The 22801-nt window shown below is 50.5% G+C and overlaps 1 protein-coding gene across 5 annotated transcripts in view; it reads left to right on the top strand.

Moving 5' to 3' along the window:
* Nucleotides 1–22801, top strand: part of NAA60 (N-alpha-acetyltransferase 60, NatF catalytic subunit) — a 39083-nt gene that overhangs the window by 13095 nt on the left and 3187 nt on the right. For 2 of the 5 annotated variants that reach the window (XM_074381679.1, XM_074381677.1), the window contains exons 2-3: nt 17505–17620; nt 19702–19831. In XM_074381679.1, coding sequence (XP_074237780.1) covers nt 17511–17620; nt 19702–19831 — 240 coding nt within the window. In that variant the 5' untranslated portion in view covers nt 17505–17510. Of the gene's footprint in view, nt 1–1492; nt 1679–1773; nt 1853–17504; nt 17621–19701; nt 19832–22801 lie in introns of those variants that run through there. The other 3 variants (XM_074381676.1, XM_074381678.1, XM_074381680.1) reach the window with 3 other exon arrangements.

The raw sequence follows: 22801 nt of genomic DNA, 5'->3' as shown, positions 1-22801 counted from the left end.
CTCTTCACATAGCTTCACCAATTGTTAACAATTTAGCAATTTTCTTTTAAGCACATGACAGAGAAGTTGCCAACATCCTGCTCACTCTTGTCCACTGGTGAAAACTCTGGCACATAGCCTGATCCTGCTGCAGGAGAGGCTGAGAAATAAAAGCCTAGCTTGAGAGTGATCTGCCTGCTGAAAGGGGTGGGATTCTGTTATTTGTAGAAGATATGATAAAGCAGTTATTTTCTTAAAGGAGAAAATGGGGGAATTGGACAGTGGGTACTAGTGGACAATTGCTCTCTGACATACAGACTCTAATCTCCCCACTCTGCAGACTGAATTTCACTCTTTTTGCCCAGGCTGGAGTGCAGTGGCTCAATCTCCGCTCACTGCAACCTCCACCTCCCAGGTGCAAGGATTCTCCCGCTTCAGCCTCTGGAGTAACTGGGATTATGGGCGCATGCCACCATGCCCAGCTTTTTTGTATTTTTAGTAGAGATGGAGTTTCATCATGTTGGCCAGGCTGGTTTCAAACTCCCGACCTCAGGTGATCCACCCGCGTCGGCCTCCCAAAGTGCTGGGATTAACAGGCGTGAGCCACCGAGCCCAGCCAAGACTCCAATCTTACAACTAGTTCTCTTCAAATTCTATTCTGGAAAGCTCAGAATTGAAATGTAGAGCCCAGGTTGGGTGTGGTGGCTCAGGGCAGTAATCCCGGCATTTTAGGAGGCCCAGGTGGGCAGCTCAGTTGAGGCCAGGGGTTGAAGAGCAGCCTGGGCAACATAATGACATTCTCATCTGTACAAAAAAAAAAAGTATTTTAATTAGCCAGGCATGGTGGTTCACACCTGTAGTCTCAGCTAGTTGGGAGAATGAGGCAGGAGAATTGCTTGAGGCCAGGAGTTCGAGGTTGCCTTAGCTGAGACTGTGCCATTGCACTCCAGCCTGGGAGACAGAGCAGGACCCTGTTAGATCTTGCATTATAGAATCTCTGCAACGGGAGGACAGCTGAAGTTGCCTGCTTTACGCAGGGAATGCCGTAAACTGCCTTTCTGCCAGAATCGGACCCCGCCGTCAGCTGAGATGCCAGTGCCGTCGCGGGGTGGTGCTGTCCGCTAGCCCGGGTGGTCGGCTGGGAGCCAGCCTCGTGCCGCTGCTTTCAGTTGTCTGCCAGGCCCGGCGCTGCATGCCCTCACGAGCTTCGAGTGCGCCTGCCAGGGTGTGTGCGGGGGCCGCTCGGCAGAGCCGCAGGACTCTCGCCCGGAAGCTCGCCACCAGCGTCCGCATACGCTAGGTTAGGGAGCCTAGGGGTCTGGCCGGCCACGTCTCGGCGAACCCCCCGGAGCGCAGGACACGGAAGAAACCCGCCCTCTCCACCGGCCCTCGCCATTGCCCTGCAGACAAGATCCCCCGGCTGGCTTCGCACGGGGCCTGCCCGCTCCCAAGATGGCGGCGGTGGCGGCCTCAGTGGGGCGGGGCGACGGGGGGCGGTGGCCAATGGGCTTCCGGGCTGCGCCGCCGGCCGGGAGCGGGAGGCGGAAGTGCCGCGGGCCGCCGCCTCCGTCCCGGCTGCGGCCCCTGCCGGTTACATAACTCGTTGCGGGCTCCTCGCGGCCCCACTTCCTGGCTCCCTGCGCTTCCAGGATGCGCTGAGCCCTACGACACCCTCAGCGGCCGCCGGCTCCCCCACGAGGTGAGGCGGCGCGGGGCGGCCGCCGGTGCTAGGACCTGTAGCTGGGTCGCCGAAGGGGCGGGGTGGGCGGGGAGGCCGCGCCGGGGTTAGAGGGGTTGGCGCCCCCCGCCGGGAACCAGTGCACCCGCGAGGCAGGCCTGGCCGGCGCGCGGCCCTCCCGGGAGCAGGTTTCGGGTGCGGCGGCGGGGAGTGGGTGCTGGTCGGGTACGGGGGTGAGGAGGTCATGGCTCTCAGGGCTGGGTGGGAGTCGGGCCTTCTACCTGAGCGTTGCGTCCGTGCCCGACCCCGAGACGAGTGGTCGGGACAATTTGCAACTAGAGGGTGGTCCTCATGAGTACTTGTGGGGTCTCGCGCTGGGTGAAGGGTCCGGCCTTTTAGTCGAGTCAGCGATTTGCGCCTTCGCCCGGCTCTCGCCTGGCCTGGTCCTGGCCTGTTTTGGTACTTGTTGCACTGATTGGAGTTACTTTCGACTTGTTTGGCCTTCTGTGAACGCATGAAAGCCGGGGGCTGCGTCTAGGTCTCCCCGAGTCGTACTCTCCCAGCTTTCGGTGTTAAGACAAATTCATTCCTAAAGTTTCTGGCCATTTGTAGACCTACCATACAGACCCCACACCCCCAACTACGACTTTCTTCTCCAGATTGGGTACTTCACAGGGAGTACAGGGAATCTGTAGCTTTCTGTGGTTTGTCTTGCCGGGAAAATCTGGGGGGAAGCTGTGGGCCTTCTCTGGACGACCACTCACAAATCTGCCCAGGTGGAGACTGGACCCAAGGTCTGGACATCAGGCAAGTGGTACGCTGCAGTAAATGTGGACATTGGCCATTTCGTGGGTCTGTTTTCCTCTATCAAGTGCTTGAGCTGAACACTTTTGTGTCACTCATTTGTCTTAAAAGGTTAACAGCCCAACAGAGTAGTTCGCTTTGGTATCTGGAGCGGTAGTCAGAGGTGTCAGAACTGGAGAGAACATTGCTGTTTACACATGTTTTCCTTTTACCAGGGCACTGAAGGCATAAAACTCTTAGTCAGTGCTTAACTGAGTGAGCCATGAAAGTCACGTGACTCCAAAGGTCGGCTCTGGAAATGTAGCAGTCTTTGTAGCACTGTGATGTGGAAATACTATGATGTACGGGGTCAGTGTTCAGAGGCAGGGAAGGGGGAATCTTTAACATTTTTGAATTAAAAAGGATCTGGAGCAAAAACAAATCAATACACACATATCAGTGAACTCTTTTAAGCTCAGTTAGAGAAGAGATTAAAGACCAGAAGAAACTCGAGGGAGACTGCAGTGTAAGTCCCAGAACCTTCCATACAGGCAGGTTCATCACAGCACTTAAGGCTGGTCTTCATCTCCCTCCTTGTAGGATTTTCTACATTCATGTGTAGATCTGCCCTTGGAGAATGAGGCATGGGTAGTTGGGCTGTGGTTTGCTGGAGTTGCATCTCACTGAGCTTGCCGACACGCTGGGTTTCTGTGACAGTGGTTTAAACTGCGAGTAGCAAAGTCAAGGAATGGTCTGGTGTCAGCATGCCAGAATAAAACACAGATAACTTTTTGAAAGGTCTGTATATGTCCTGGCTTTAGCCTCTCCCGGTTGTAACTTGAAGTGACTTTGTCAGTGTGTGTTTTTGACCAGGCCCACTCTGGGTATGGAGGGTATCTTTAGATGTGACTTGTCTGGGTTGCTTAGCAACGGCACACTTCTGACTAGAATGGAAGAAAGTTCCTGGGTGTGAGGAGATTTGAGGGATAAAAGATAGTACACCTTAAAGGAGACCAGCAGGGTTCATTCCGTGTCATTGCTAGTGGTGCTGGGGACTGGAGACTGTTGTGTACCTGTTAGCAGTGGCAGTTAGACCAGGTGGATACAGAATCTAGAATGGTCACATTGCAGCCACCGGCTGGCAGAGGCATAGAAGAGTCTTCAGCCCTCTGAGTTAGGGCAGTACATGACTTTGCTCTGCTGAAATAGCTCAGAGGTCCCATTTGCTTGGTGACAACTGTCACCTGAGTAGAAAGCCGGCTGCTTATCAGACACTGTTTCCTTAAATGGCGGCTCCTTCACATCTGTGTCATCTCCATTCTCTCCCCTATCCATCTCTTTCTGGAAGGAATCCACAAAACCCTCATAGCTTTTTTTTTTTTTTTTTTTTTTTTTTTTAGTAGGGTCTCACTCTTGTCACCCAGGCTGGAATGCAGTGGTGCAATCTCGGTTTACTGCAACCTCTGCCTCCTGAGTTCAAGTGATTCTCCTGCCTCAGTCTCCTGAGTAGCTGGGACTGCAGTCACATGCCACCAGGGCCAGCTAATTGTTTTTGTATTTTTGGTGGAGACGGGGTTTTGCCTTGTTGGCCAGGCTGGTCTTGAATTCCTGACCCCAAGTGATCTGCCACCTCAGCCTCCCAAAGTTCTGGGATTACAGGTGTGAGCCACCGCACCCAGCCTGCCCTCATAGCTTGTACACATCTTTTCTGGTTTGCAGAAACCAAAGCTGGGGTGTGGACCCTGCTTCAAAGCTGGTTCTGCTTGTGTTTGTGTAAAGTGCTTTCAAGTAAAATGCTGATCTGCAGAAAGACGCTGGAAGTTCTGGGTCTCTTTCTGGCTAAGTTCAAATGCCAAATTTGATTCAGCAAATAGTTATAAGTGCCTTGAAGTGCAAAGAATGATCCAGGGTCAGGCCTCCTTCCCTACATACAACTCTTTTGTTGTGTATGTTTGTATGTATATATGTATGTTTGTTTGTTTAGAGACAGGGTCTTGCTATATTGCCCAGGCTGGTCTCAAACGCATGGCCTTAAGCCATCCTCCAACCTCAACCTCCTGAGTTGTTGGTGTTACAAGAGTGAGCCAGTTTGCCAGGCTCTGTATCATTCTTTTTAGCATAACCTCTGATAGGAGGCTGGCAGGACAGTTCAGGGCTTATCTAAAGCCCAAATGCTTTACACCGCTGATTAAAGAGAGACCTATGTTTGAAAACCAATCGGGCATATAATAGGATTAACATTCTGCTACCAACCCTAAGGCATTTGTGTAGTGCTTGTGGGAATGATAGAAAGGGGGTCTGAACTTTGGGAGCCAGGGGTTTCTGCAGGAAGCAGTTTGGGGTCCTTGTTTGCAGTGAGTGGTGCTTAATGGAGCCAGAGTGCCCCACTGTGGATGTGAGCGGAGAGGTGCTAGTCACCCCAAGATGGCCACAGTTCTAAACTGAGACATCAGGTAGAGAGGAAGCAAGTAAAGGCCACTCCCTAGTCCCACCTTGTCAACAACTCAGACGGGATTCCCCATCTCTTTCTCAGCCAGGGGCTGGTGGCTAGAAGGGGCCAGACATTCTGAGAAGCCATTTTGAGAACTGGCTATGAGTGCAACAGCTTAGAGATGTTCCAATGTCTCTTCAAGTTACAAGTGAAATTTTTTTTTTTTTTTTGAGACGGAGTTTTTTGCTCTTGTTACCCAGGCTGGAGTGCAATGGCGCGATCTTGGCTCACCGCAACCTCGGCCTCCTGGGTTCAGGCAATTCTCCTGCCTCGGCCTCCTGAGTAGCTGGGATTACAGGCACGCGCCACCATGCCCAGCTAATGTTTTGTATTTTTAGTAGAGACGGGGTTTCACCATGTTGACTGGGATGGTCTCGATCTCTTGACCTTGTGATCCGCCCGCCTCGGCCTCCCAAAGTGCTGGGATTACAGGCTTGAGCCACCACGCCTGGCCATGAGTGAAATTATTATCCATTTTGCCCTAAAATGGACTCTTAAACCCCCATACACTTGGAATAGCATGTATTTTGTGCATTGAAGCCAGAAATAAACATTCTAAACACAGATTTAAAGTTGCAATGAAGAGGAGGTGGCTGTGGACAGACATGCAAAACAAATGTCTGAGAAAGTCTTAGTTCTCTTTGCTTCCACAAAAAGACCAAAGAAAGATGTTTTCTAATCTCTAACAAACCATGTTAAAAATAGTCTTGGCCAGGCACAGTGGCTCAGCACTTTGGGAGGCCAAGGTGGGTGGATCACTAGAGGTCACAAGTTCGAGAGCAGCCTGGGCAACATAGCAAAACCCAATCTCTACAAAAGGTAGAGAAATTAACCAGGCCTGATGGTGGGCACCTGTAGTACCAGCTACTTGGGAAGCTGAGGTGGGACAATGGCTTAAGCAGGGGAGGTGGAGGTTGTAATGAGTTGAGATCATGCCGCTGCACTCCAGGCTGGGTGATAGAGCCAGACCTTGTCTCAAAAAAAAAAAAAAAAACCTTTCAGTGCTATTTTTTGTTGTGTAGTTAGTGTTACTAAAAAGCAAATGGTATTTCTCTCTTTTTGTTTACTGTATTCCTGAAATAGGATCGATTTGGCCAGCAGAGTATTGATATTGGGGCCCATCTTGAAAATAACTACTGAAAAAAGTAATTTCCTTTTATAAAATAAGGGTAATTTTCCCTTAGGTACCGAAAAGGATTCTTTTATGGAAAATGTTAATGCAGCAATATTTCCCTCATTCCCTTGGCGTTCATGCGAGTGCTGCTGGATGCTTTTCCAAACTTGTTTCTTTCTGGAAGATGGCTCATTCTGACTCCTGTTGTAAACTGTTAAGAGATTATTCTTTCCAGAATCTGTTACAGTCAGAATGCCTTGTTTGTCTGTCATTTGCTGCACTTTTCTTTATAGATTCAGATTACTTTGCATCTCCTCTGGCCTCCCATTTTTAACCTTTTCATTGACATATACACACAGAAAAACACACTGCTTGACAAGTTGACATGATGTGAACATAACTTGTACACCCCCAACCCCAGAAGACCCATGGGCCCCTTACCAGGCAAGCCCTCTCCCATTAAGAAAAACATTTTTCAGCCAGGCGCGGTGGCTCAAGCCTGTAATCCCAGCACTTTGGGAGGCCGAGGCGGGTGGATCACGAGGTCTAGAGATCGAGACCATCCCGGTCAACATGGTGAAACCCTGTCTCTACTAAAAATACAAAAAATTAGCTGGGCATGGTGGTACGTGCCTGTAATCCCAGCTACTCAGGAGGCTGAGACAGGAGAATTGGCTGAACCCAGGAGGTGGAGGTTATGGTGAGCCGAGATCGCGCCATTGCACTCCAGCCTGGGTAACGAGCGAAACTCCGTCCCAAAAAAAAAAAAAACAAAAAAAAAACCTTTTTCTTGTTGGAAGCACAAGAAACCACTAATAGCAATTATTCTAGGGATGGGGTGTGTATAGGATTCTTCATTTTTGCACATGAATTCTTACTTTTCTGTGAACATGGGTTACTTTGGCAATTTTAAAACAAAGGCTTGAAAGGAAGACTCAACTTCTCAAGAAAAGGAAAATGCTCTTTTTGTTGTTGTTTAGACGGAGTCTCTCTCTGTCGCCCAGGCTGGAGTGCAATGGCGTGATCTTGGCTCACTGCAACCTCCGCCTCCCGGGGTTCAAACAAGTCTCCTGCCTCAGCCTCCCAAATAGCTGGGATTACAGGCACACGCCACCATGCTCAGCTACAGCTAATTTTTTTTCTCTCTCTCTCTTTTTCTTTTCTTTTTTTTGAGACAGAGTTTCGCTCTTGTTACCCAGGCTGGAGTACAATGGCGCCATCTTGGCTCACCACAACCTCTGCCTCCTGGGTTCAGGCAATTCTCCTGCCTCAGCCTCCCAAGTAGCTGGGACAACAGGCACCCGCCACCATGCCCAGCTAATTTTTGTATTTTTAGTAGAGACGGGGTTTCACCATGTTGACTAGAATGATCTCGATCTCTTGACCTCGTGATCCACCCGCCTCGGCCTCCCAAAGTGCTGGGATTACAGATGCGAGCCACCGTGCCTGGCCTTTTCTTTTTTTTTGTTTGTTTAAGGTGGGGTTTCACCATAATGGCCAGGCTGGTCTTGAGCTCCTGACCTCAGGTGATCCACCCACTTCGGCCTCCCAAAGTGCTAGGGTTACAGGTGTGTGCCACTGCGCCCAGCTGGCTACAGCTAATTTTTGTGCATATTTATATATTTTTTTTGTGAAACAGTCTCACTCTCGTCCAGGCTAGAGGGCAATGGGCGGACTCTTTTTTTTTGGGGGGGGGGGGGACTGAGTCTTGCTCTGTCACCCAGGCTGGAGGGCAGTGGCACAATCTCGGCTCACTACAACTCTACCTCCCAGGTTCAAGCAATTCTCTTAACCTCAGCCTCCTGAGTAGCTGGGATTACAGGTGTGCACCACCACACCTGGCTATAGTTTCTGTATTTTCAGTAGAGACAGGGTTTCACCGTTTGGCAAGGCTAGTCTTGAACTCCTGACCTTGTGATCCACCCGCCTTGGCGTCTCAAAGTGCTGGGATTACAGGTGTGAGCTGTTGTGCCCAGCCAATTTGTGTAATTGTAATAGAGACAGTATTTCATCATATTGGTCAGGCTGGTTTGGAACTCTTGATCTCAAGTGATCCACCTGCCTCAGCGTTCCCAAGTGCTGGGATTACAGGCCTGAGCCTCCGCACCTAGCCGAAAATGCTCTTTTTAAATGTTTTTTTGTTTTTGTTATTGTTTTTGTTTTTAATGGTTGTCTTAAAATTTTTAAATATATTTTAAGATTGGATTTTATATAGCCCTATTAGTTACTCTTTAATGGTTACACAGGAATGCCTTAAAGTATTTTTGCAAGGCTATCTGCCTCCCTGTGCACAGCCACCTCTTTTGTTTCTTTGCAACTTTGACTGTGTTGAGAACATTTCTCTCTGGCATGAGTGCACAAAATGCAATTCTGGTCCAAGGCACAGAGTTTAAAGGTCAGCACTGAGTCTCTTTTAGGGAAAAATGGGTGATAATTTTACTCATAATTTGAAAAGACACTGTTAAATACCCACCAAAAACAGCTTGTGAGGTTATTTTAATATAAAAATGCAAGCCGAGGCCTGGTGCCCGTGGCTCACACCTGTAATCCTAACACTTTGGGAAGTCAAGGTGGGTGGATCATTTGAGCTCAGGAGTTCAAGAACAGCCTGGTCAGCATGATGAAACCCTGTCTCTACAAAAAGTACAAAAATTAGCCTGGTGTGGTGACTCATGCCTGTAATCCCAGCTACTTGGAGGTGTTGAGGCAGGAAGATTGCTTGAGCTGAGGAGGTGGAGGTTGCAGTGAGCTGAGATCCTGCCACTGCACTCAAGCCTGGGCGACACAGTGAGACCCTGTCTTAAAAAAAAAAAAAAAAAAAAAAATGCAAGCTGGCCTGGGTGTGGTGGCTGAGACCTGTAATCCCAGCTACTTAGGAGGCTGAGGTGGGAGGATCCTTTGAGCCCAGGAGTTGGAGACCAGCCTGAGCGACATAGGGAGACCTGGTTTCTACTTTAAAAAAACAAATTCAGCCGGGCGTGGTGGCTCATGCCTGTAATCCCAGCACTATGGGAGACCGAGGCCGGTGGATCACGAGGTCAAGAGATCGAGACCATCCTGGTCAACATGGTGAAACCCCGTCTCTACTAAAAATACAAAAAAGTAGCTGGGCGTGGTGGCGCGTGCCTATAATCCCAGCTACTCAGGAGGCTGAGGCAGGAGAATTGCCTGAACCCAGGAGGCGGAGGTTGCAGTGAGCCGAGATTGCGCCATTGCACTCCAGCCTGGGTAACGAGCAAAACTCCGTCTCAAAAAAAAAAAAAAATTGAACCTCGACATGGTGGCATGTGCCTGTAATCCTAGCTCTTTGGGAGGCTGAGGTGGAAGGATCCCTTGAGCCCAGAAGTTCAAGACCAGCTTGAGCAACATAGTGAGATCTTATCTCTTAAAAGAAAATCTGTGTGTATGTGTTGGTGTTCATAATTTTCACATACAGCATCTTCAGTTTTTTTGGTAATAAAAACACAGTCCAAGGTCATTGTAAGAAAAGCTTCAATAATACTGAAATGAGTGATATAGAATGTAATATCTGCCACAATTGCCCTTGTAGATTCAGGCAGAAATTTGGATTACTTTTATTTTTATTTTTTGAGACAGTGTCTCACTCTTGTTGCCCAGGTTGGATTGCATTGGTGCAATTTTGGCTCACTGTAACCACCACCCCCTGAGTTCAAGCGATTCTCCTGCTTCAGCCTCCCAAATAGCTGGAATAACAAGCGCCTGCCACCATGCCCAGTTAATTTTTGTATTTTTAGTAGAGACAGGGTTTCTACTCAAGCATTCCACCCACCTTGGCCTCCCAGAGTGCTGAGGTTACAGGTGTGAGACACACCGCGCCGGGCCTCCAGAGGATCTTAAATGCAAACCCAGAGAAGCAGAGAGTGAAAAACAAAAAAGCAGCAAAACCCAGCAGATGGTGATGGAAAGTGAAGAAGCCAGGGAGGGGCACGCGAGGGGGTAGGAGGTGCCCTGAAACCCGACCCCCTCTTGCTGGGCTTTTTCCTTTTAAACTGAGGAGCTGCCCTGTCCATCTCGCCCACTACCTCCTAGGCAGTGCAGAAGGTTTCCTGTAGCCTTAAGTTCTCTGTCCAAGAACAGCAAGTTCTTGGTTGAGCCTTAGACAGGGTCCAGTCTTGGCTGTTAGTCAAGAATGCTGTTTAAGTAAATACATTTTACTGTCATTTGATTCCCAGCTCCCCCTAAGCCTGGTATTATTTACAGGTAGTTTTGTGGTGGTTTGTTTTTAAACCGAACCAATTGACCCACTCACTCAATCTGAGTTAGGAACTATATTCCAGGCACAACTTATCAGGCGGTTGCCTGCCACGATCCCAACTGAAAATGTGAGAGCTGGGAGCGGAGTCGCATCTGCAGCCTCATTTTCTATTCCTGTAAAAGGAAACTCGTCCGAAGCAAGAGAGGCAGCCATGGGGTCCGGTCTTGGCACCACATCTTCTGGTCCCCGGTGTAGTGTTCTGTCTTCTTGGGTCATGTTCTTGTCTCTGTTCTTCCTCTTCCCCTCTTCGTCCTTGTCACCTCCACTTCTGACACCCCATGGAGCCACCGAAGGCGAGCTGTCCTTCCCGCTGCCCTCCCACAGTCCAGCCCTAGCCTGAGAGCAGGAAGGTGCTGTCCCCTAGGGCAGACGAGGGTTAGTACAGCAACATCAGTCTGCTTCCTCACTGGGGAACCCTGTGTGTCTTGGGTGCCATTTCGAGGGGGACGCAGAGGAATGGATTCCCTGCCTTCACCTCTGCCTTCTTCCCTGTGACCCCTGTGAGGGAAGAGCATCCCTGCTCAGCCCGGGTGATGGTGCTTTTCCTGTTTGCCGTGAGATTCCTCTAGCAAAAGCAGTTATTTTTGTGAGTGTTTAGGTAATGGTGCTGGAAAGCACCATGACACCCCAATATGTCCCCCCACATAAAATCAAGAGAGTCTGACTGTGCTCACTGCTCAGACCCTGATACCCAGGGTAGGGCCTGAATTTTCAGTGCAGTTTTGATAAATTAATGACTAAATGGATTCTCGGTTTGAAATGTAAGGAATGACAGAATTTTCAACCCAGGAAACACTGAGTTGGGACCTGGGACCTTGCCAGAACACCTGTGGCTATTACTGTTGTTATCTGACGTGTAATTAACCCGCAGCCAAATGCACAGCTTCACCCAGCAGATCCATAGGTTTTGACAACTGGGAAACAAGATATAGCACATTGCCATGCGCTCCTCAGCTCCCCCTTCACCAGTCTGGGTGCCAGTACTAGTGATTTGTTTGGCCAGTTCTAGAGTGTCGTAAAAACAGAATCCCCCCGTGTCACTCACCTGCCCTTGAAGAGATGTGCACCGAGGTGTATGTGGCCACTCCGTGGGCACATACTGGTCTTCAGAGAGAGGCTGTTTGGAAATATCGTGGTGAGTGTTTGTTTCTTGTCACTCAGTAAATGATTCATTTTCCTGCTACTCTGATGCTTTAGAAGAAGCCAGGGCTGCTGTGGAGATGGCTTGCTCTCCTGTGGGCAGCTGCTGGTTTGAGAGACAAGCCATGCGCAGTGTTAACTGCTGACGCCCTCTGCTTTTAGCCCTTGAACCCATTTCACTCACGTGCAAGACTGTGGCCTGTATCTGTCACTGTTTCGTTTTTCCTTTTCTCCCCTGCTCCACCCAAAAGACAGGAGCATGGAGTTCATGAGTGTTGAATTTTTCAAGCCAGTAAACCTTGCAGCTGCAAGTGGTCTTTCATTATTGTGGTATGGAGGAGTGCGTGCTAGTCGCCCTCGAGCTTCTCTTGAGCTGGTGTGCTAACCGGCAGGACTGGGGCGGTGCTTTGATAGGAAGAGGGAGAAGGTGGCCCAAGAGGGAGAGCCACTGAGATGGGAGCTGCTTGGAGTTTGGGGCAGGGATTCCTTGGGAGGGCCTTTGAATTTTGGAGAGGGGCAGCTGTTGGTGTGGAGTTTGGGGCAGGGATTCCTGGGGAGGGCCTCTGGATTTTGGAGAGGGGCGGCTGTTGGTGTGGAGTTTGGGGCAGGGATTCCTGGGGAGGTCTTCTGGATTTTGGAGAGGGGCGGCTCTTGGTGTGGAGTTTGGGGCAGGGATTCCTGGGGAGGGCCTCTGGATTTTGGAGAGGGGCGGCTGTTGGTGTACCTTCATCAGCGTGCTGGGGCAGAAAGGGGGATGAGTGAGGAATAAGTGTTTGAATGGCAGGAGCAGAGCAGAAAGGTGGCAGCAGGTGTTGAGCTCTAAGTGGTTCCGTTGCCTTGAAAGGAGGTGGCAAGGAAGCTTGCCCAAGATGGGTGCCCACAGGGTGTGGGCAGCCTGTCAGAGGGAGCTTGTGCAAAAGAAAAGATTGAAAATGTCAGACGAGTGCTTGGGTCAGAGAGAAGGAGACTAAGGAGCTGGACCAGGCGTTTGGTGGGGACGGCCTTTGGTAGCAGCGTCTCATGCGGTGTTGCCAGCCACCCTGAGGGAGATGGGAGAATCTTCAGGTCACAGCTGAGAAGCTGAAGCAAATGGCAGGTGAGCGGTCTCAGAGTACCTGAGATTCCTGCAGGGTCTGGGAGCACCTTGGGGGCTCAGAGTGTACGTAGGGACTGGCAGGGAGGACCTGTGGGCAGGAAAGAATAGAAGGGAGGGCCGGGCGACGTGGCTGTGGCTGGCTGAACATTGGGAGTCTGCTCCTGAGGTCGTGGGCAGAGGCCAGGGCACCTCTCAAGCCATTAAGAGGAGAGGGTGACTTCTCCAAGTGCAGCGTGACTCCTTGGTCTTGAAGCAGTGCCTTCAGAGAAGGAGGAGGCCCCTGTGGACTCGGAGCATCAGGACAGGGTCTAGCCAAGGAGAGGGCACTAGGAAGTAGGGTTGTTTTTGACTTTCTTACCTGGGGTACAAGTAGAGCACCTGTGGGCATGATGAGGGTACCAGGAAACCCTTCTGGTAACTGAAACGCAGTCCATGCTGTGTCCCCCAGATGCTGAATTCCCAGCACCTGACAGTGGTGGGGGATGGCGGATGCACCTGTGGGTGCTGGAGACATCGTGTGGCCGTTCCTGCAGTTTTGCTCCATGGCCCCTTTCGGCTGAGGACATGGGGCTCCTAGGCAGTTGTTACTGATGGAGGATATCAGTGTTCTTGGTATCTTGAACAAAGAATTGGACAAAAGGGCACAAACAAAGCAAGAAAAGAATGAAGCAACCGAAACAGATTTATTGAAAATGAAACTGTACTCCATAGGGTAGGAGTGGGCCCTGGTTACAGAAGTTTCTGGGGTTTAAATACCCTGGGGTTTGACCGACACAGTCGATTTTGCATCAGAACTGGCCCACACTTCTGCCTCGGCCTTGGATGTTATGGGGTTTATCAGCTTTGTCCCAGAGATTCCAAGTGTGGGTAAGCTGTTTCTGGGTTTGCCAGTTTTCTTAACCTTGAGGGGAAAGGGACTGGGAGCCTGCCCTTAGCTGGCCTCCTGAAAACACGGTACCTGTGCTTGAGTCACATGCCTGGTGTCCTTTCGCATTTTGAGACCTCAGTGGATGTGTGGGCCCTGAGCAGCATCCCCCTACTGACAGCGAACCAGACGCTGACCCCCCCGCGATTTGAGTGCATGTCAGTGCCAGCCGCGTGCGCAGGGCCCACCGTTCCCAGGAATATGAGGTCCCGTGGCCTGTGGTAGCAGCTGCAGCGCACAGCACTGTTTCCGGAGCTCTCAGCACAGACACCAGAGGCCTTCCATTCGGTCATCTGGAAAACCCACTGTCCGCACTGGAAACTCAGTCTGTCTGGAATGAGAAATTTGGTTAGTTTTAATTAAGAGCATTTTAAAACATCCACATGGCGTACCCGTCATCCAGCTCTAACCCTCATTAACATTTTGCCACTTTTTTCGCCAACTAAATTAAATTCTAGAACAGTCATTTTATTCCTGCATCTCTGCTGTGCATCCCATAATATAAAATATGGACTTTTTGGACATAACCACAAGGCTTTTCTCACACCTGACCAGATGAACACCTTCATCTGTTGCTTTCAGACGTTTTGTTTGTGTGTTTTTGCCATCTATTTTGTTTTGCTTTATTTTTGAGTCAGAGTCTCACTCTGTCACCCAGGCTGGAATGTGGTGATTCCATCTCAGCTCACTGCAACCTCCACCTCTTGGGTTCAAGCGATTCTTGAGCTTCAGACTCCTGAGTGGCTGGCATAACAGGTGTACCACCATGCCCGGCTAGTGTTTGTATTTTTAGTAGAGATGGGGTGTGTTAGTCCATTTTCACGATGCGAATAAAGACATACCTGAGACTGGGTCATTTATAAAGGAAAGAGGTCTAATGGACTCACAGTTGCCCCTGCCTGGGGAGGCCTCACAACCATGGCGGAAGGTGAAAGGCATGTCTTGGCGGCAGGCAAAGAGAGAATGAGAGCCAAGCAAAAAGGGAAACCCCTTATAAATAAACCCATCAGATTTCATGAGACTTACTCACTACCACAAGAACAGTATGGACGAAAGCACTCCCGTGATTCAGTTACCTCCCACCAGGCCCCTCCCACAACATGTAGGAATTTTGGGAGCTACAATTTGAGGTGAGGTTCGGGTGGGGACACAGCCATACCATATCACAGTATTTCACTGTGTTGGCCAGGCTGGTCTCAGTCTCCTCACCTCAAGCAGTCCATCTGCCTTGACCTCCCAAAGTGCTAAGGTTATAGGTGTGAGCCACCATGCCTGGCCCCAGCTAACTTCTTTTGTGTGTGTGACGGAGTCTCTGTGTCACCCAGGCTGAAGTGCAGTGGCCCGATCTTGGCTCACTGCAACCTCTGCCTCCTGGGTTCAAGCGATTCTCATGCCTCAGACTCCTGAGTAGCTGGGACTACAAGTGTGTGCCCCCACATCCAGGCAATTTTTTTTTGTTTTTAGTAGAGATGGGGTTTCACCATGTTAGCCAGGTTGGTCTTTATATCTTGACCTCATGATGCACCCACCTCATCTTCCCAAAGTGTTGGGATTACAGGCGTGAGCTATGACACCCGGCCCAGCTATTTTTAAAGGGTCTAGAGTCAACAGTACATGGATCCAGAACCCTGGGAGCGAAGGAGTGGGCATAAGGGTGGAGTGGGGGTGTGAGTTTAAAGAGGCTTCTCTCTATGAAGCTGAGCCTGAACTACTTGGCACCCCTGATGTTGAACCAGGAGCTGAGAACCACCCAGGTTAGGAGTCAGAGCAGAGCTGCTCAGGATGTCAGTGTTGGCTGTGTCCCAGGTCAAGGCTGGACCGTGCCGAGTGTTAGCTGGTGGGTGCTCAAGGCTGGTGTAGAGGGGTACCGCCTCCCTGCCAGCACTGTCGTGGCACTTGGACCTCATCAGCTCATTCCAGCACAGAACCACCCTGAGAAGAGGCCTGGCCATCTCCATTTCACAGAAGAGGCTCCAGGAATCTGATTAGCTGAGGCCGAGCTGGCAGAGAGACCACATTTGGTGTCCAAATTCTTCCCCTTGTCAGGAAAGGGAGGGTTGTGCCTAGACACTGGATGGCCATGGGTGCTTCCCACCCATGGCAGCAGGAGGCACGGGAGCCCAGAGAGGCTAGGCTCAGCCCTCCAGTGAAGTGGGGACTGCCAGCTAAAGACGAGGCCTGTCCTGGGAGCCCAGGGGCTTTGCCTCCACACCTTGCATCTGCCCCCAGCCGCTTTCATGGGCGAGTTTAACAGCCTTTCCTGATTCTTGCTTGACTGTCATTTCTGTGGTGATTCTATAGTGGTGACTTTCTTTTTTTTTTTTTTTTTGAGACGGAGTTTCGCTCTTGTTACCCAGGCTGGAGTGCAATGGTGGGATCTTGGCTCACCGCAACCTCCGCCTCCTGGGTTTAGGCAATTCTCCTGCCTCAGCCTCCGGAGCAGCTGGGATTACAGGCACGCGCCACCATGCCCAGCTAATTTTTTGTATTTTTAGTAGAGATGGGGTTTCACCTTGTTGACCAGGATGGTCTCGATCTCTTGACCTCGTGATCCACCCGTCTCGGCCTCCCAAAGTGCTGGGATTACAGGCGTGAGCCACTGCGCCCAGCCTATAGTGGTGACTTTCTAATTCTGTCATTATTTCTACTTTTATTAGCCTGCGTTCTTCTGTAAAAAAGAACTTTTCCCCAACCCTAAGATGAACTACACCATTCCTCTTTAAAAAACAGGATGAATGCGGTATCTTTTCCCATTTATTTATGGGTTTGTTTATTTATTTATTTTTAGAGACAGGGTCTTGCTATGTTCCAGGCTGTTCTCAAAATCCTGGGCTCAAGTGATCCTCTCACCTCAGCGTCCCAAACTGCTGGGATTACAGGCATGAGCCACCATGCCCAGCATTCCATCCTTTCCCTTTTTTTTGAAACAAAGTCTCACTCTGTTGCCCAGGCTGGAGTACGATGGCGCAATCTCGGCTCATTGCAACCCCCACCTCCTGGGTTTAAGCGATTCTCCTGCCTCAGCCTCTGCAGAAACTGGGATTATAGGTGCCCACCACCATACCTGGCTACTTTTTGTATTTTTGGTAGAGACGGGATTTTGCCATGTTGGCCAGACTGGTCCCGAACTCCTGAGTGCTGGGAATACAGGGCCTGAGCTGCCACGCCCAACCCCATCCTTTCCTTTTAATGGCCACTTTCCAGCTTAAAGAACAAAGGCTTCTGTTCTCTCCTGCTCAGTGCACAGCACTTGGCCAGCCAGCCTGCCTTCCTCCATTTCTCTCTTCCTTTCTAATAATAACTTCCTTGTTAAATAAGACACGGTGGGGGCCGCTCCCCCAGCCCCTGGATTAGATGCTCTTTCCTGATTGAAAAGAGTCCTTGGCCACTTGTGACCCCCGACTTGAACTGTATCCCCCAAAGTCTCTTCCTTTCTGCTCAGGAGTGTTCTCTTGCTGGGTGGGGAGGCGAGATTGAGTGTGACCCACTCAGCACAGACCCGTGCCCCGGTGATAAAGCCGGCTGGTGCCACTTTCCCTGCAAATCCATTCACTGCCCTGGCCGCCCGTCTGCTTTGGAAGGATGAAGCATGGGGGCTGCTAAACCCACAACTATCATCAGCAGCCATCAGCTGGGTTTGAGAGAAGTCAGGCTGGCTGGGGCCGTTGAGCCTTGGAAGGACTGCTGCCCTGAGATGTGAGACCAGCCAGGGAGGAGCCAGGGGCATCTCAGAAGGGGAGAGAGGAGAGAGACGGGCTGGCCAGGGCTTCCCTGAGCTGGGGCCGAGCAGCGAGGGTCCTGGGTCCCCATCCTGCCTGCCCTCCTGGGCCTGGGTCTCCTCCACGGAGGGGGTGACTGCGATGCGTGCTGCAAGCATGGTCGTGAGGGGCAGGGCGCTCTGCGTGGTGGCTTAGGAGTGTCCACCTGTGAGACAAACTCCATGCTCTCCTGTCTTGCTTGCCTCACAAGCTGAGCATGAGGAGGACCAGGCTGTGAGATGACGCTGCCCCCTCTCTTGACAGGTGTGAATGACAGAGGTGGTACCATCCAGCGCGCTCAGCGAGGTCAGCCTGCGCCTCCTCTGCCACGATGACATAGACACTGTGAAGCACCTGTGTGGCGACTGGTTCCCCATCGAGTAAGTGGAGCGGATTCAGGGTTGGGGAAAGCACGCGATCCTCAGGTGCGCAGCTGGTGGGGGGCCTCTTGGACCCTTAGGGCCGTGCCGCGGAAATGGCCTGGAGGGACCTTGGGGGTCCCAGGTCACCCAGCTCATCCGGGGACCCCTGTTCCTGGGCTCTCTCCACCTCTCAGGGTGTGCAGAGTGCCCCAGAAGGGCTCTGTGAGAAACTTCAGTTACAGAGCTATCAGGTGTGGTGCTATTCATAATTCAGAAAATTTAGAAGCAACTCAAGTATCTTAACAGCAAGGAGTTGGTTACATGCATTAGAGTAATTAGAGTATCTGCATATAAAACTGCAATATTATTCAGCCAGGAAAAAAAAAAAAACCCTGTCAAAGAGGTGTATTTTTTGATAGGGAAATATTTTTTTTACAAGATATTAAAGGAAAATATTAAAGGAAAAAAGGCAGACGAGAAAACAATATGTACCATGATCCTATTTTTATTTGAAAACGTGTACAAGATAAAGTTTTACAAGGATACGTGTGAACTCCAGTGTGAAAAAAATTTACAAGGGTATATATACCGTTCAACAGTGTCTCAGTAGTTTGAGGTAGGTAGGTTATTATTAGGCCCTATGAGGTTTTTGTTTTTTCTTTTCTGTATTGCCTACATTATATGCACATACAACTTTTGTGATGAAAAAAGTTGACACATACTTTGAAAATGGAAAAGAAGATCTTGCCCAGCCATCAGCATTTCCATCAGTGTTCACCTCAGGCTGACTGAACCTCATGCTCTTGGCAGGGTGGCAGCAGGGACCTCTGCATCTCTGCGGAAGTGGGAACTGTCACAGAGGAATGTGGGCTGGCAGTGGCTTCAAGAGTTAAAAAACTGTCCTGGGCTGGGTGCAGTGACTCAGGCCTACAGTCCCAGACAGGCATATCACCTGAGGTCAGGAGTTCACAACCAGCCTGGGCAACATGGTAAAACCTCATCTGTATTAAAAATACAAAAATTAGGCAGGCATGGTGGCACATGCCTGTAATCGCAGCTACTCAGGAGGCTGAGGCCGGAGAATCGCTTGATGCTGGGAGGCAGAGGTTGCAGTGAGTGGGCTGAGATCATGCCACTGAACTCCAGCCTGGGTGACAAAGTAAGACTCTGTCTCAAAAATTAAAAAAATGTTCTTTAGCCCAGTAGTTTCACTGCTGGAAACGAATCTAGAGAAATAAAAGCTGCAATGAGTACATAGATCAGACCCTGCCCAGGGCTGCCTGAGAGCCATTGGAGCCACGCTGGACTGTGGGCCTCAGCCCCATGAGCTGCCTGGCCTGCCCGTCTCTCCTCAAGCCTCATGGACCTGAGGCCTCAGGTTCCCAAGACGCTGACATGAACTGGGCTATGAGACAGCAAAATAACCCACACACACCCCTGAAACCCCATGTGCCTCTGCCTTCTTGACCTCACATTGCCCTTGTAACTCTGGGGCTGGAGCTGTATTCACCTGTTACTGACCGTGTCCTGGGCCTTTATGCCCACTGTTCGTTCTTCTCTGCTCCTCTCGGAGGGGTCTTGGCCACATTCTTGGTGAGCATCCCTTAGCAGCCTCACATTGCCCTTAAGGGCAGGTTCCTCCCTATTCACGGAGGCTATGTAAACTCAGATCCTGTCAGCTGTGAACCTGGCTCTTCCTCGAATCATTCACTCTCCTAGTCTTTAGTGTCTAGAAGTCTCACAAATTCTCATAGGCACTCATCCAAGTGTTTGAGGGTGACAAGGACCCTAAAATCGTCACTCACCCGGTAGAGGAACAGGGCCCTGCTGGTGACCCTTCATGAGTTACTTCCATGGAGCCAATTTCATGTCAGATAAAATTATTTTTCCCATCAGAGATCCCCAGTCCTGTCTAGACAGGTCACTGCGTTAAGAAAGTGGCTGTGAAGGGTAGAGACCAAGTGATGGGCAAACTCCTCGTCAGCCTTAGAGCAGCCGGCAGAAGCGGCCCAGAACCCCCTGTGGTTCTGATGGCTAAGGCCATGACTTTAGTTGGACTTGACCTGTGGCAGGTTCACCTGAGCATGTTCTCTTCTCAGGTACCCAGACTCATGGTATCGTGATATCACATCCAACAAGAAGTTCTTCTCCCTTGCTGCAACCTACAGAGGCGCCATTGTGGGAATGATAGTAGCTGAAATTAAAAACAGGACCAAAATACATAAAGAGGTACGTGTGTGCTGTGATGACTTGGCAATCACTGTCACTGGATGAGCCCAGGGGGCTTGTGATGGAATCATGCCGTCTGCCCCTCGGCCATTGTTCAAGGAGCCTGTGACCCGAGGACTCCAAGTGACCAACAACGCTGGTCCCTGGCTGGTGCTTTTCTCTGTGTGTGTGTGTGTGATTTTGTGGCACGTGGGCCTCTAGTCATGGCCAGCAGCAGACTTCATAACCACTGTCATTCCGAAGCGGGAATGAGCACAGATGATGCATTGAGAATCTGCAGTTAAAACGTGATATGAAAAGATCCCTGATTTGTGTTGGCGGCAGTCTCATAGAAACCGCTAAGACTGCTTTAGCCTGTTGAAGGATGCTAGTTAGATACAGTTCGAGGTCAGGGAAAGTAAAGACATAATTTTTTTCCCCTCTAACTTAACAGAGTCCTTCAAGATCTATCTGTCTAAGAACCCCTTGGGCATCTGTGGACCCGCCTCAACCCCACTCCGGGCTAGCAAAACCCACTCTGAATGTAAACAGTAATGCCATAGCCACAATGGCCACATTGTTCCAGATGGTTGACTTTGGTCAACATTCTGCCTGACAGTGTTGGTCATCCCAGCATGTGAGGTAGTGTTTACCACCGGGGGATTTAGCTGAGGAGGGAAAAACCTACCAGCTGGCAGATGAGATGGTTCAGTTTGTTTGGCTTGAGGTAATTTCTTTAAAAGTTCAAGAAGGGCTGGGCTCAGTGGCTCATGCCTATAATCCCAGCACTTTGGGAGGCCCAGGTGGGCAGATCACTTGAGGTCAGGAGTTCAAGACCAAACCGGCCAACATGGCGAAACCCTACTAAAAGTAAAAATAAAAGTAAATTAGCCAGGCATGATGGCACACGCCTGTAATCCCAGCTACTTTAAGGCACAAGAATCTCTTGAACCTGGGAGGCGGTGGAGGTTGCAGTGAGCCGAGATTGCGCCACTGCACTCCAGCCAGTGTGACAGTGAGACTCTATCTCTAAATAAGTAAATAAATAAAAGGTCAAGAGGGAGATACATCTCTCCCTTTAAGGACCCAAATCCACTGGCATCTACCCTGTTTTCCCTGTGGTCATTCTGTCTGGCACAGACCTTTTCTCTCCTGAGTCACTGTTCCTGTCCTAGCTTCCTCCTGAGCTTTTCTCTTTGATTTTTAAGTGCTAAGATGTAGCAGAAAGCAAGTGTCAACATCCTTTTGATCTCTCCTTTTTTTTTTTCTTTTTTCTTTTTTGAGACCGAGTTTCACTCTTGTTGCCCAGGCTGGAGTACAGTGGCACAGTCTTGGCTCACTGCTACCTCTGCACCCCAGGTTCAAGTGATTCTCCTGCCTCAGTGGTTTTTTTGTTTGTTTGTTTGTTTGTTTTTTTGAGACTGAGTCTCACTCTGTCACCAGGCGCCAGGCTGGAGTGCAGTGGTGTGATCTTGGCTGACTGCAATCTCCGCCTCCTGGGTTCAAGCAGTTCTCTTGCCTCAGCCTCCCGAGTAGCTGGGACCACAGGTGCGCCACCACGCCCAGCTAATTTTTGTGTTTTTTAGTAGAGACGGGGTTTCACCATGTTGGCCAGGATGATTTCGATCTCTTGACCTCGTGATCTACCCACCTCAGCCTCCCAAAGTGTTGGGATTACAGGCATGAGCCACCGCTCTCAGCCTCCCAAAGTGCTAGGATCACACGCGTTAGCCACTGTGCCTGGCCCTCTTTTTTTTTTTTTTTTTTTTTTTTTTTGAAACAGAGTCTTACTGTCTCCAGGTTGGAGTGCAGTGGCGTGATCCCAGTCCAGGCTCACTGCAGCCTCCACCTCCTAAGTACTAGGATTTTAGATGTGCACCACCAAACCCAGCTAATTTTTAGTGGAGACAGGATTTCACCATGTTGGCCAGGCTGGTCTGGCCTCAAGTGATCCACCTGCCTCAGCCTCCCACAGTGCTGGGATTACAGGCATGAGCCACCATACCTGGCCCAGTCCCTCCTCTTGATGGGACACCTGGTCCGCACCTTCCCCCCATGACTCATTCTCCTGAACCCCTCCGCCTCCGGGTGGCTTTTTCCGAGTGTCCCGTGGTGACTGTGTGCCTGCCCCCAGGTGGTGGCCGGGTCTCTTCCTCCTCTTGAATGTGTTTGTGTTCCCCTGAGGCTGACATGGAGACCCTTTTGCTTGTGTTCACGGCTCTCAGGAGAGGACCCCTCTGGCCTGAACACTGGCATCCGTTCGCCTCGGCCCTTCCTTTCAAAATGAGTGAGTTCAAGGCCAAGGCAAAGCAAAGCCTGTTAAGAGATGTCAGCCAAGAAACACCCTGCCTGTGGGCCTGGAATAACAAGAGTGATAAGGTTGCCTTCCTCACTGGACTTATACGTCCAGGTAAACTGTGGCTTGAAGAGCTCTGGTGGAGCAGGGAGCCTGGACAGGCCAACCCCAGCCCAGCACGTCAGAGCAGAAAGGCCTTCTTGTTCTTTAGAAGTTGGAAGATGATAAGAGCCTCATGCTAATCAGATTCATGACTCCCATCCAGAATTCTTCCTCTAAAACCAAGAGAGGGTGGGGTGGCTGTGCGCAGTAGTGGCGGTGTTCTCCGCCTGTGGAGGCAGCAGAGAGTGCTGGATGGCCACCCAAGTCTCCCTCCTCCAAGACCACCTGGGGCAGTTTGTGATTTTTTTTTTTTTTTTTGAGACGGAGTTTCGCTCTTGTTACCCAGGCTGGAGTGCAATGGCACAATCTCGGCTCACCGCAGCCTCCGCCTCCTGGGTTCAGGCAATTCTCCTGCCTCAGCCTCCCGAGTAGCTGGGATTACAGGCATGTGCCACCATGCCCAGCTAATTTTTTGCATTTTTAGTAGAGATGAGGTTTCACTATGTTGACCAGGATGGTCTCGATCTCTTGACCTCGTGATCCACCCGCCTCGGCCTCCCAAAGTGCTGGGATTACAGGCGTGAGCCACAGCG

This window comes from Saimiri boliviensis, chromosome 12, assembly GCF_048565385.1.
Source record: "Saimiri boliviensis isolate mSaiBol1 chromosome 12, mSaiBol1.pri, whole genome shotgun sequence".
Classification (NCBI taxonomy): Eukaryota; Metazoa; Chordata; class Mammalia; order Primates; family Cebidae; genus Saimiri; species Saimiri boliviensis.
This window is presented reverse-complemented; position numbering and strand designations above follow the sequence as displayed.